The 12,290-nt window shown below is 47.6% G+C and overlaps 1 protein-coding gene across 1 annotated transcript in view; it reads left to right on the plus strand.

Moving 5' to 3' along the window:
- atp10a (ATPase phospholipid transporting 10A) overlaps positions 1 to 12,290 on the plus strand; it is an 88,920-nt gene that overhangs the window by 61,020 nt on the left and 15,610 nt on the right. The window contains exon 15 of the mRNA XM_057338212.1: positions 9,508 to 9,584. Coding sequence (XP_057194195.1) covers positions 9,508 to 9,584 — 77 coding nt within the window. The remainder of the gene's footprint in view (positions 1 to 9,507; positions 9,585 to 12,290) is intronic.

Raw genomic sequence — 12,290 nt, forward strand, 5'->3', positions numbered from 1 at the left:
TCTCCAGATTTTCGCTGATCTTATCCTGCTGGAATCTACGACGTGGTGCAGCGGACGGTCCCTTCCTGCAGCGACTTTCCCCTGGGCGTCTCGGCAGTTCCGGAAGTGTCTGAGCAATTCTTTTTCTAAAAGAGCAAATTTCTCCAGCGTGGCATGTCCCGCTGTTCTCTTGGGTGCGACGCGCTCATTAAGGAAGGGGATGGACACGATGTCTGTCTCAGGTGTTTGGGTCTCCGGCACACTGAGGCAGCCTTCGTGGATACATCCTGCCCGCACTGCGGGCGGATGCCTATCCAGACGTTGCGGTCATGGGTGGCGATATTCTTTATGGATAAAGCCACCACCTCGTATGTTACCCGATCTGTGACGGCAGTGACTACGGCCCTGCCGCCCGCTTCGGTTAACACCGGGGGTGATATGGGGATCACTGTGAACGTTAACCCGCCTGCTGCAGGCTCACGGACCGTTCATGCCCCGTCTCGCTCGTCTGACCATCCCTTAAAAGACGGTCTTACCGCCGTCTTGTTCCTCGGCCACGTACTCGGAAGTACGTGACGAAGATGAAGTACGTGACGAAGATGAGATGTTGATCACAGCATCGGAGGGCGATCTTTTGGCATCCGACCCTGAAGATTCATCGGAGCTCCCTCCCCCGGGGGGTCGAGCCCAGGAAGAGGCGGACGTTGAGATGTCAACCATGCTTTTCCGGGCCGCTGCGAACATTGGGCTGCAGTGCACAGCACCGCCTTTACCCCAGCGCTCGCGGTTGGATACGTGGTACCTGGGGTCTGAGCTCCGGTTCCGTTCTTCCCGGAAGTGCATGAGGAGCTGAGTAAGACTTGGAATGCGCCCCTCACAGCCCATTCCAATCAGAAAGGCTCAGTCGCCCTTACTTCCCTCGATGGTGGGGCGGCCAGGGGCTATGTCGAGATCCCCCAGGTGGAGCGTGCTGTCGCGGTGCACCTGTGCCCACAGACAGCGGCCACCTGGAGGGCTCGGCCTAGACTCCCATCCAGGGCGTGTAAGTTTTCGGCATCTCTGGTGTCGAAGGCTTACACGGCTGCGGGTCAGGCCGCCTCCTCCCTCCACGCCATGGCCAATCCTGCAGGTCCATCAGTCCAAGGCATTGAAGGAGCTCCACGAGGGTAGGAGCGACCCAACGATAATGCAGGAACTCCGTACCGCCACCGATCTCGCTCTACGGGCGACTAAGGTGACGGCACGGGCCTTGGGTCGGGCGATGTCCACCATGGTGGTCAAAGAGAGGCACCTCTGGCTCAACCTTGCGCAGATGCGGGACGCCGAGAAGGTTCGCTTTCTCGACGCCCCCATCTCGCAGGGAGGGCTGTTTGGTGACACCATTGAGGATTTCTCTCAGCAGTTCTCGACGGTGAAGAAGCAGATGGAGGCCATCAGACATATCCTGCCCCGCCGTGACTCGGCCCCCGTCAGGCCTTCGAGATCCCGAGCGGCATCTGCTTCCCAGCAGCCCCGGCCCTCTTCGACTCCAGTTCCGGCTCCAGTGCCCCCTTCTCAGTCTGCCTCCCGGAAAAGGATGTCAAAGAGGAAACCGCCTCCCCGTCAGCAGCCGTCGCGGAAGCAGAAGCGGCCCTGACGGAGAGACCCCAGGGAGATCGAGGCTACCATCGGGCCCGAACCCAGCCACTCCATTGCTGGGTCGGATAGGGACGGTTCCTGCCCCGTCCTACCATCAGCTGGTCCCCCCTGGGGGGCCAGCGCCCACTTCCTCACAAAAAGAGTTTCCTCTCTCTCTGGGTTTTCACAACCGTTTCCACCCTCTGGTCGACGGTGGACGGCAACTCTACGTTGCGTCACGGCGAAGCGCAATGTCGAGTATAAACACCAGCCTTCAGCACTTTCAGACAGACTGGACAGTCGCTAGGCAGGAAAAACAGCAGAGCCGAGTACGGAATCCGTACTGCTAGCCATCGAACCACCCTCCGTGGGGGCGATGAAGCAGATCAAACCTCTAGTCCCCCTGTCTCGGTTTCTGGGAGCTTGGTCTCAGCTTCCCAAACTGTCAGGCTGGCTGAGGAAGACGATCCGTCTCGGCTACGCGATTCAGTTCGCTAAACGTCCGCCCAAGTTCCGGGGCGTCCTTTTTACCTCAGTCAGAGGCAGGGATGCCCCCGTACTTCGGGCGGAGGTCGCCTCCCTTCTGGTGAAGGGAGCGATCGAGCCCGTCCCACCGGCCGAGATGTCCAGCGGGTTCTACAGCCCGTACTTCATTGTCCCCAAGAAAGGCGGGGGGTTGCGCCCTATCTTGGATCTGCATGTCTGAACAGACACCTACACAAGCTGCCTTTCAGGATGGTCACGCAGAAGAGCATCCTGACGTCAGGCGTCAGGACTGGTTCATGGCAATCGACCTGAAGGACGCGTACTTTCATGTCTCGATCCTCCCTCGACACCGGCCGTTCCTGCGGTTCGCGTTCGAGGGACGGGCATATCAGTACAGGGTCCTCCCCTTCGGTCTGTCCCTGTCTCCACGAGTCTTTACGAAGGTCGTGGAGGCCGCCCTCCTTCCCCTCACGGAAGAAGGTGTGCGGGTACTGAACTATCTCGACGACTGGCTCATCTCGGCTCACTCGCGAGATTTGTTATGTACACATAGGGACCTGGTGCTCCGGCACCTAGATCGGTTGGGGCTACAGGTCAACTGGGAAAAGAGCAAGCTCTCCCCCGCGCAGAGCATCTCCTTTCTCGGTATGGAACTCGACTCCATCTCCATGACAGCGCGACTGACTACACAGCGCGCCCGGTCAGTGTTACACTGCCTGAAGCACTTCAGGCAGCCAGCGGTCTCCCTGAAACAATTTCAGAGGCTCCTGGGACACATGGCATCCTCGGCGGGGGTGGTCCCCCTCGGGTTGATGCACATGCGACCGCTGCAACACTGGCTACAGAGTCGAGTTCCTTGGAGAGTGTGGCAGACCGGCAGCAGGCGTATGGTCATCACGCCTTTCTGCCGGTGCACCCTGACCCCTTGGTCGTCTATGGCCTTCCTACGGGAGGGCAGGTATCAAGACACGTCGTGGTAACGACGGATGCTTCCCTTCAGGGCTGGGGTGCTGTGTGCAACGGGCACGCAGTGTCGGGGCGGTGGACGGGCCCCAGCCTGCGTTGGCATATCCACTGCCTAGAGTTGTGGGCTGTGCTACTTGCACTGAAGAGGTTCCAACCCTTCATGCAGGGCAGGCACGTGCTGGTCCGGTCGGACAGCACAGCTGCCGTGGCGTATATCAACCACCAGGGTGGCGTTCGTTCACGACTAACACAGCTAACACGTTCAGCTAACACGACTCGCCCGATGCCTCCTCCTGTGGAGTCAGCAGGTGATCAGCTCCCTGCGAGCCATACACATCCCGGGCGACCTGAACCAGACAGCAGACCAGCTCTCTCGTCAGTGGCCACCTCGCGGAAAGTGGCGACTCCACCCTCACGCGGTTCAGCTCATATGGGAGCAGTTCAGCCAGGCGCAGGTGGACCTGTTTGCCTCCCCGGACTCCACCCATTGTCCGCTTTGGTACTCCCTATCCGACGGTCCCCTCGGTACGGATGCCCTTGCGCACAGCTGGCCGCGGGACAAGAGGATGTACGCCTTCCCCCCCCAGTGAGCCTCATTGCACAGACCCTGTGCAAGGTCAGGGAAGAGGAGCATCAAGTGCTACTAGTTGCGCCCTATTGGCCCAACCGGACTTGGTTCTCAGAGCTGGTGTGCCTGACAACAACTCCCCCCTGGCCGATTCGGGAAGGGGCACGTTTTGGCATCCCAGGTCAGACCTCTGGAACCTCCATGTCTGGCCCCTGGACGGGACGAGGAGATCCCTCACTCAGGCTACAGCCCTGGCCACTAGGAGACTGTATGCCTTCAAGTGGCGCATCTTCTCGTCCTGGTGCTCTTCTCACGGAGAAGACCCACAGAGATGCTCGATCAGGTACGTATTGTCCTTTCTCCAGGAGAGACTTGAGAAGAACCTCTCCCCTTCCACACTGAAGGTGTATGTTGCCGCTATAGCCGCACATCACGATCCAGTTGCTGCTAAGTCTCTAGGACAACACGACCTGGTCACCAGGTTCCTGAGGGGCGGTTGAATCCGCCTCGCCCGCGCCCCGTACCCTCTTGGAACCTCGAAGTGGTCCTGGAGGACCTCCAGAGGCCCCCCTTCGAGCCCCTAGGAGAGGCCGATCTTTCTCGCCTGTCGATAAAGACGGCCCTCCTGGTAGCGCTCGCCTCCTTCAAGAGGGTAGGGGACCTACAAGCATTTTCTGTGTCCTCGGGTTGCCTAGAATTCGGGCCTGGAGACTCTCATGTTATCCTGAGACCACGGCCCGGCTACGTGCCCAAAGTTCCCACCACTCCCTTCCGGGACCAGGTGGTGAACTTGCAGGCGCTCCCCACCGGGGAGGAAGACCCAACCCCTTCCGTGTTGTGTCCAGTACACGCACTGCGCCTCTACTTGGATCGCACACAGAGCTTCAGAAGCTCTGAGCAGCTCTTTGTCTGTTTTGGAGGTCAGCAGAAGGGGAGAGCTGTCTCCAAACAGAGACTGGCGCACTGGATCGTGGATGCCATATCCTTGGCATACCGGTCGCAAGATAGCCCCTGCCCCTTAGGAGTTAAGGCGCATTCCACTCGGGGTGTCGCCTCCTCGTGGGCACTGGCTCAGGGCGCCTCTCTGATAGGGGCTTCCCAACTTTGTGTAAAGCTCTGGGTCCCCCTTCCTCTCCACTGGAGGGTCATAGTTTCGCGTAGCGTGTTCGTCTGACTCGCCCAGGCCAGTCAACGTCACTCCGCAGAGATTGTGACGCGGCTCAGTGCCAGTGCTGTGGCGTTTTCCATAGGAACCCCATTCTGTCGGTTCGACACAACGTCGAGAGACCGACAGAAAGGGAACGTCTTGGTTACGGATGTAACCTCGGTTCCCAGATGGAGGGAACGAGACGTTGTGTCCCTCATGCCACAACACTGGCCGCCCACCCCAGCAGTGGGGGGAGGATGCTTTAGGCTCCTCAGACCAAAAGGTGAATGAATGCAGCACGCCGTCTCCCTTTTATACCCGGATATCCGGGGGAGGAGCCCGGCATGCAAATTTCATTCGCCAATTTTCATTGGCCTTTTCTAAATACTCAGAAGATGATAGGTTCTCAAGACAAACCCCATTCTGTCGGTTCGACACAACGTCTCGTTCCCTCCATCAGGGAACCGAGGTTACATCCGTAACCAAGACGTTTCACAGGAAATTAATTTAACATTTGCCGGGTATAGACTGCCCGGGAATTCTGCCCGAATTTGGCTAGCTCCACTTGTCGTAGGCTAGCGTGTCAGGGTAAATCATAACCGACAATAGCAGAGGTGCTAAGCCACCTAGTAAGTACTGAAATTAACATTAGCACAAGCTAGTTTATCATTCATTCTGATGAAAAGTCGCTCTTGTTTGTGGAAGGCAGTCGCTAGTTTAAACCTCAATGACATCATGCATGTCTTAAAAGACTAAACACGATTACACTTTTGGAAGCTACATATAGTCTGACATTGTTTCCTCCCCATGACTCAACAGGAATTTACTAGTCAAAATCGCACATCTTTGAGTAGTAGTAAAAAATCTAGTAGTAGGTTTTAAACAGAGATGGCAATATTGATGGTTTTATCGGATGCACTCGCCTGGCTCGAAGTTAAAAGTCCACCCAAAAAGTGACAATTCTGTCATGAATTACTCATCCTCAAGTTGCTCCAAACCTGTTTAAATGTCTTTGTTTGGTTGTACACAAAGAAATATGTTACCAACTGAGATTTCTGGGGCACCATTGACTACCATAGTAGAAATTATTATTGTATTTTTACAGTGTGGGATCTTTAGGAGGATCTATTGACAGAAATTCTATAGAATATACAAAACTATGTCTTCAGATGTGTATAAAGACCTTACTTAATGAACTGTTATGTTTTATTACCTTAAAATAAGCAATTTCTATCTATTGTGAAGTATACGTATATACAAGCAGCACACTGGTTCCAGATAAACAATGATCCGTTACACAGCTAATATTACAACAACATATCTTGGTTCTGACAAACAGCAAAACCATAGTTACGCACATACTGATCCGAATCAAAGCATCTTTTTCTCCAACGTCTCTGCTGGAAAGCCTTTACCATAGTATCGCTGTTGCTAGCGTATCGTCGCTAAAAGCCTTCGCCATAGTACTGCAGGTCCTAACGCGTATCCGCTGGAAAGTCTTATTATAATTAATATTAATCTTAGTCTTAATATTAACACGGGTCCTATCTCCAGCCTGACTTTTATCCTCCTTTTTATACTTTAAATCCACAGACCCTATACTTTTATGTAATAAATAAGACAGGAAACGTCATTTATGTGTAGATTACTTGAGACAGCGCTGGATCATTTAAAATCCGTTCACAGCTAGAACGAACGACAGGCGAATGCTCTTGTTACTTTTTTTTGACGTTATATTTACATGTGTTGTGTGAACATGAGGAAAGTGTCCTTAATACACAATAAAATCATCGTAAGAACGTAATAACATGAGACCTTGAATTTTGCTTTGATGTGTAACACTGTAAACAATTAATACTTTTTGACAAGCACAATTTCTGTTGGTTCAAATGAATTCAGATTACAGTCTCTTTATTTAGCACCAATCTATAACAAAGCTTCTCTGTAGACTCGGCCTCCACAAAAATGTGAATAATTGCATTGCAGGCTGATTTAAGGTGTGCCCCTAAATGTTTTGCTTGCTCTCCTAAAATTTTCAGTAAGGGGCTACAGTGCTCCTAGTAAAAAAAGTTAGTCTGGAGCCCTGGGTTTGTTTTGGTATCTTTTTGTACTGCTGCTAAAAATCCCAGACTGTGGCTTTAAACACTAAAGAAGATATTTTAAGAATTTAGGAAAACAAACAGTTCTGGGGCACCTTTGACTACAATTTTTGGCTACCCCAGAAATCTCGGTTCCCAGCATTCTTCTAAATATCTGTTCAACAGAACAAAGAAATGTATACAGTTTTGGAACAACTCGAGGGTGAGCGATTCATGACGGAATTTTCATTTTTGGGTGCAGTATCCCTTTAACTTCTGTGTTTTGTTATACTGTAACAGTTTATTTTATATTTAATTAATATTTATTTATATCAATATTTTCTTTAATGATTCAATTCAATATTTTTCTATTAATTGTATTAAATTAAATTAAAAGTACCCAAGTTATTGATTCTTTGCAAAGGTCTACCGGAAGTTAAGGGCCACATAACATTTGTTGTTGCCGCTGAAACCATCTATAGAGGCAAAGTTACAACTTGCAGCTTTAAAAATATACATTACTTGTAGTGTTTTTCCACCTTTTTTGTTAAGTTTCCATATTTTATCCAACGTTTGTTCCAAATGTTTATTCTCAAGCAGGATTTTGGTTTAATAATGTTCAGTTAATATGCCTTTGTTGCAAGAAGTCCAATTTGCAGCTGATGGGCCCTTAGTGGCTGTAAACATCAACTGCAGACTAAGACAATAGCCAGAAATAAACTCCCCCGTGTCCCGCAGAGCTAACGCTAGTGGCGTTTTTAGCAGTGAATGATTGTATCTTCATAAAAAGCCCAAAATGGGCAGGCTAGATTCTTTGTTATTGTTGTTGTTTCTCATACTTTTTTGCTTGCCAAGTCGAATTCGGAGATTAATGGTCCCCAGTGTTGCCGAGTAAACATTTTGGTGATGACTGGACAGCACGTGTCTGTCCTTTCCCCGCCGCAGAATGCCACATTTACAAGCCTACGCAGCACTCCGGTTAATTATCCAGATGGCTTTAGGGAGAGAGAGAGCCATTCAAGGTGCATCAGGACCGAGCCACCTGCCTGTAGAGGAAGGAAGAAAGAATTGTAGGTTACCTCAGGTCACTCTCTCCCATTTTCTTCTTAATAAAGGTTTTGTTATTCATTTCTGGCACAAGAAAACACAAAAGCAGATTTTTTGTAACATTAACACCGCCGTTTGCAAAGGGAAGGAGGAAGGGAGCGCTCCAACAGCCCTAGGAGGTGCTGTAAATAAGCTCTTCTGTCACAAAATCGACAGGCTCCGTTAAAGAATGAATCTGAGACACGTCTCACTCGCTGTGTGGCTTCGGTGAACAGAGATTTAGGGTGGATGGGGGAGAAGCGTTTGCCGCAGTTATCATCCCTAATATGTTTGCTTTGTTGCTGTACATCAAATAAAGGGGGTCTTGTTGAATTTGGCTGCCATGTTTGTTTGTTTCAGTTTGGACAGGCAACCGATGGTCTCGGTAGGCTTTTATACTTCAAAGGCTGCTAGCTTATTAGCTCAAAAGTGCGCTTTTGATGATAGCTCGGGGTTGAGTTAGCATTGTGCTCTCTTCCTGAGGCAGCGGCAGAGATGCTTTTGAAAACAACTTGTAGGTCTTTTCGGAGGTCCAAGCCAAACATCTTCAAACACTTAAGTGTGTGTTGACAGAACAGCCTGCCTCTCCCTGGTGTCACGTACGGTTGATTTACAGTTCATAATTGTTTAATTGCGCTTATGGCTTATAATGATTAGTCACACAGGCTTTTTATACGAACAGCCGCACCTTTCAGACATTTGGAATGAAGATTTTGAAGTCACCCTGAAATGGTGTTCACAACTCTTTTTACTTATTAAAGTTCCAATGTAAAACATTTTAGAGGATCAGACAGAAATGCAATATAATAGACATAACTATGTCTTCAGAGGTGTATAATGTTTTTATTACTTTAGAATGAGCTATTTCTATACACTGCGGGTCCCCTTGCATGGAATTGGCCATGTTGTTTCTAGCGCTATACGGACAAACTGCTCTACAGAGCGTGTTTTGTAAATGTTATGTTCTTCGGGAAAGCGAAAAAGTGACATCATCTTTGTCCTGTGTCAGCCACTGTAGTGCTTCGGAAGGGAGAGGCGAGCGGTGGAGCAGTTTGTTGCAATTCGCAACCTTACCACTAAATGCCGTTAAATTTCATGCACTGGACCTTTCAATGAGCCTGATTTTGCCTTTTGAGAATTGATTGGGTTGCGAAAAGTGGGCGGGCCTTACAAAGAAAAGAGTCAAGTGTTGGCGAGGAATGTTAGAGTTTAGATCCGTTGCTTTTAAGTTTCTTTTAGTTATTATATTTTGTCAGACTTTTAGTACAAAACCAAAGGCATGCTTGATGCTTGCAAACCAGTTCTGCTGTCTGCTATGATTCTTATACTTGGATCCTATTTGACAGTTTTTTTAATAAAATATCGGTGTAAGACATTGATGTAAGGTCACAATGTTAATGCAGTGTCCCCTTACGGTTGACTGAGTTCAAACACTGCCGTTTCCGTTGAGTTATTTTGAGATTTTGTGAATTTTATGTTGTTGCAGCTGATGCAATGTTTGCATTAATGCAGGATGACATTGTGCAAAGTGAAACGGATGTTCTCTCTGACTCTCTCTCTGATTCTCTCATTCATTTTAGGTGATGGGGCTAATGATGTCAGCATGATCCAGGTGGCCGATGTCGGGGTGGGGATCTCTGGCCAGGAGGGTATGCAGGTAAGAAGAAATGGGAAAATGTATGGGAATTGGGTGCATTGTTCGATTGTTTGTTTGAACACCCTTACTAGCCCGACTTAACCAATAGCATGAGTTTGGGGAAAGACCGGCGTTCTGAAATAACAAACCGGTTTTCAAAACAATCACTTTGCAAATTATAGCGTTGCAGAAACTACTCGCTCTGAATTTAATAATACAATGTGTGGCAAAAGCTGGTGTTGTAAAAAGCGGAGCAGAGAAGATGATTGCCTTCTGGTTAAATCCAGTGCATGCACCAGATTGCAACATGTCCACACTTTATATACCGTTCTGCCTTGGGTACAAAGCAAAAAAGGAATGAACATTGCAGGACTGCAGAGTTAATGTGCCAAGATACTGGATATGCATAATTCATGTTTTATGAATTTTTTTGGCCAGGATACGGAGGCGCTCCATACTCCGACAGTTGATAAATGAAACCTTACACAACCTTAACATTAAATTAACTCTACGGCTGCTACATTGACCCGCGCCATGCTGAATTGCATTTAATCCCAGCGGAAACAGATGAGCTGTGTTTGGGTGATGCACACAGCATATGCTCGCTTTAAATGTTCATTTATAAAAGTCCTTCTCTGGGAATGACTTCAAGCGATGGGTAGCGATCTTGCTTCTCAGAAACTCTGCTTTCACCCACAAAAACACCAACCTGACCCCATCAGCCCTGTTTTCAGTGGCCTGGAGAGCGCTCATCCTGATGAGGTGAGAAGAGACACAGGGGAGCAACCATGATCTCATCTGTTTGACACTTTGTCTTGTGCGTCATGCGGATTCATTAATTCAGTGAAAGATCCTGGCATATCGAAGCAACTCTCTCTACTGCGTGCTGAAGTGCTCCTCTCATCCGAGGTCAATGTTCAGCATTAAAAACCCAACTATAATGAGAATCTGTTTATGACTCTGTTACTCACACTATGGAGCAGGGGTTCCGATGTTGCTTCTGTTGGTGCGCTACTTCTGCGTTTGAATACGACAAAATAATATATAATAAAAATTGAATGTTGGTTGCACACTATCTTGACAATTGTTGTGCAGTTCACAAACCAAATGACTTGCGAACCAGTTTGAATCAGTCTGACGATTAGTGAATTAGTGAATTGAATATTGTTGAATACAACCGGGACCTTGGAGTCAAAAAGGTTGAGAACCCCTAATTCATAGGATCAGAAGATCATTCAAAATTTACAGATTCTCAAAACAGATCAGTGATTTTTATGACATCATTCTAGAATTCAGTTTCCTATCAAAACTGTACTGGCTGTTGTCAAGGGAGGAGGAGCCGTTCAGTATGCCCCGCCCAAATTTTCGGTTCAGTGGAAATATTACCAACGCCGTTAAACAAAGCTGTGCATTTCAAGGCACCTCAGTGATCTTTAAGGTTTGTGAAGTTGACATAAAACAAAAGTTGTGATGGAGATCTAAGTACAACAGCCCGTGGAATGATAAAAAGTTTAGGGCGCGGCTTGGTTTTATCCTGGGGGAATTGATTGAATTGTTGGAACTTGGAAGGCTGGCCATTGGACAGTCAATATAGTCCCACCCCCAGATCAAGTCATACATCATGCAAATAAGAAATGTTGTTTACACTCTAAAGGTTAAATATGATTTTACGTTAAACAATTTACACAAAAAAGGGTCAATTTTAAAGCCGAGTATGAAATATACTATTTAAATTGAGTAAATTGAGTCTCAGTAACTGAAAACTTTCTATTAGAATTCACCAAAAATATTAAGTGTATATTAAATATATAATTTGTTAATTAAATACTTATATTATTTAAGTTTATTTAATGAAAAATATGCACATTTTAGAGAAATTAACTGTCCCTCTGAAAAAATCTGTTTTTTATTATTCAAGATTTTATTAAGTTAATATAGCTGTTGATTTTTGTGATATTTACTAAGCCACTGAATTATTTGTTGAGAGGAAGTTAATGTTTGATTATGAGGGCACATGAATTAAAAACGACCTGGTCTCATAGGAAATACGTATCTCTGTACACTTTTTGCAGCACCATAAAATACGTACCATCAGGTACATATTGCAACCCGGTATCACAATTTCCAACAACAGTAACGTTAACAACACCATATTATATTATATTGGGGGGTAATGATTTTTTATTTAATCAGACGTCGTATTTTGTGTACGTTTATTCATTTGTATGCACAATTTAGTCGTATTTGAGCACGTAACCCGATCCCTAAACCTAACAGTTTGTATATTATACAATATAAAACACAACACGAAACAGGAAGCTACAGCTACATATGCAGTTTATTCCAAAAGTGCAATTATTCCAAGCGTTCTGAGGTCAAAGAACGAGAGTGACGCCCTTCTCCGTCCGCCATAAAACTCAGATCCGGACCGGCGCACAGTGACAGAATTAAAAAATTGCCGCCGGTGTGTAAACCGTTACGTCAGTGTCGACAGTGAAATGGCATCACTCCGATTGCATCACACGCTAACCTTGAGCGTACAGTTTAATAAAACAGGACTGGGTGCATTCCTGGAGTGCGACCATCAGCGATAAAAACCTGCTGTGCTCACACGATATCGTGTGGCTTAAGATGACTTAAAACGCAACGCAACCTGTTTGTAAAGCTTTTAAACTGCTATTGGTCAGTGTTCACCCGTATCTTACTTCTATTTCCTTGTAGCATGTT

This window comes from Triplophysa rosa, linkage group LG7, assembly GCF_024868665.1.
Source record: "Triplophysa rosa linkage group LG7, Trosa_1v2, whole genome shotgun sequence".
Lineage (NCBI taxonomy): Eukaryota > Metazoa > Chordata > Actinopteri > Cypriniformes > Nemacheilidae > Triplophysa > Triplophysa rosa.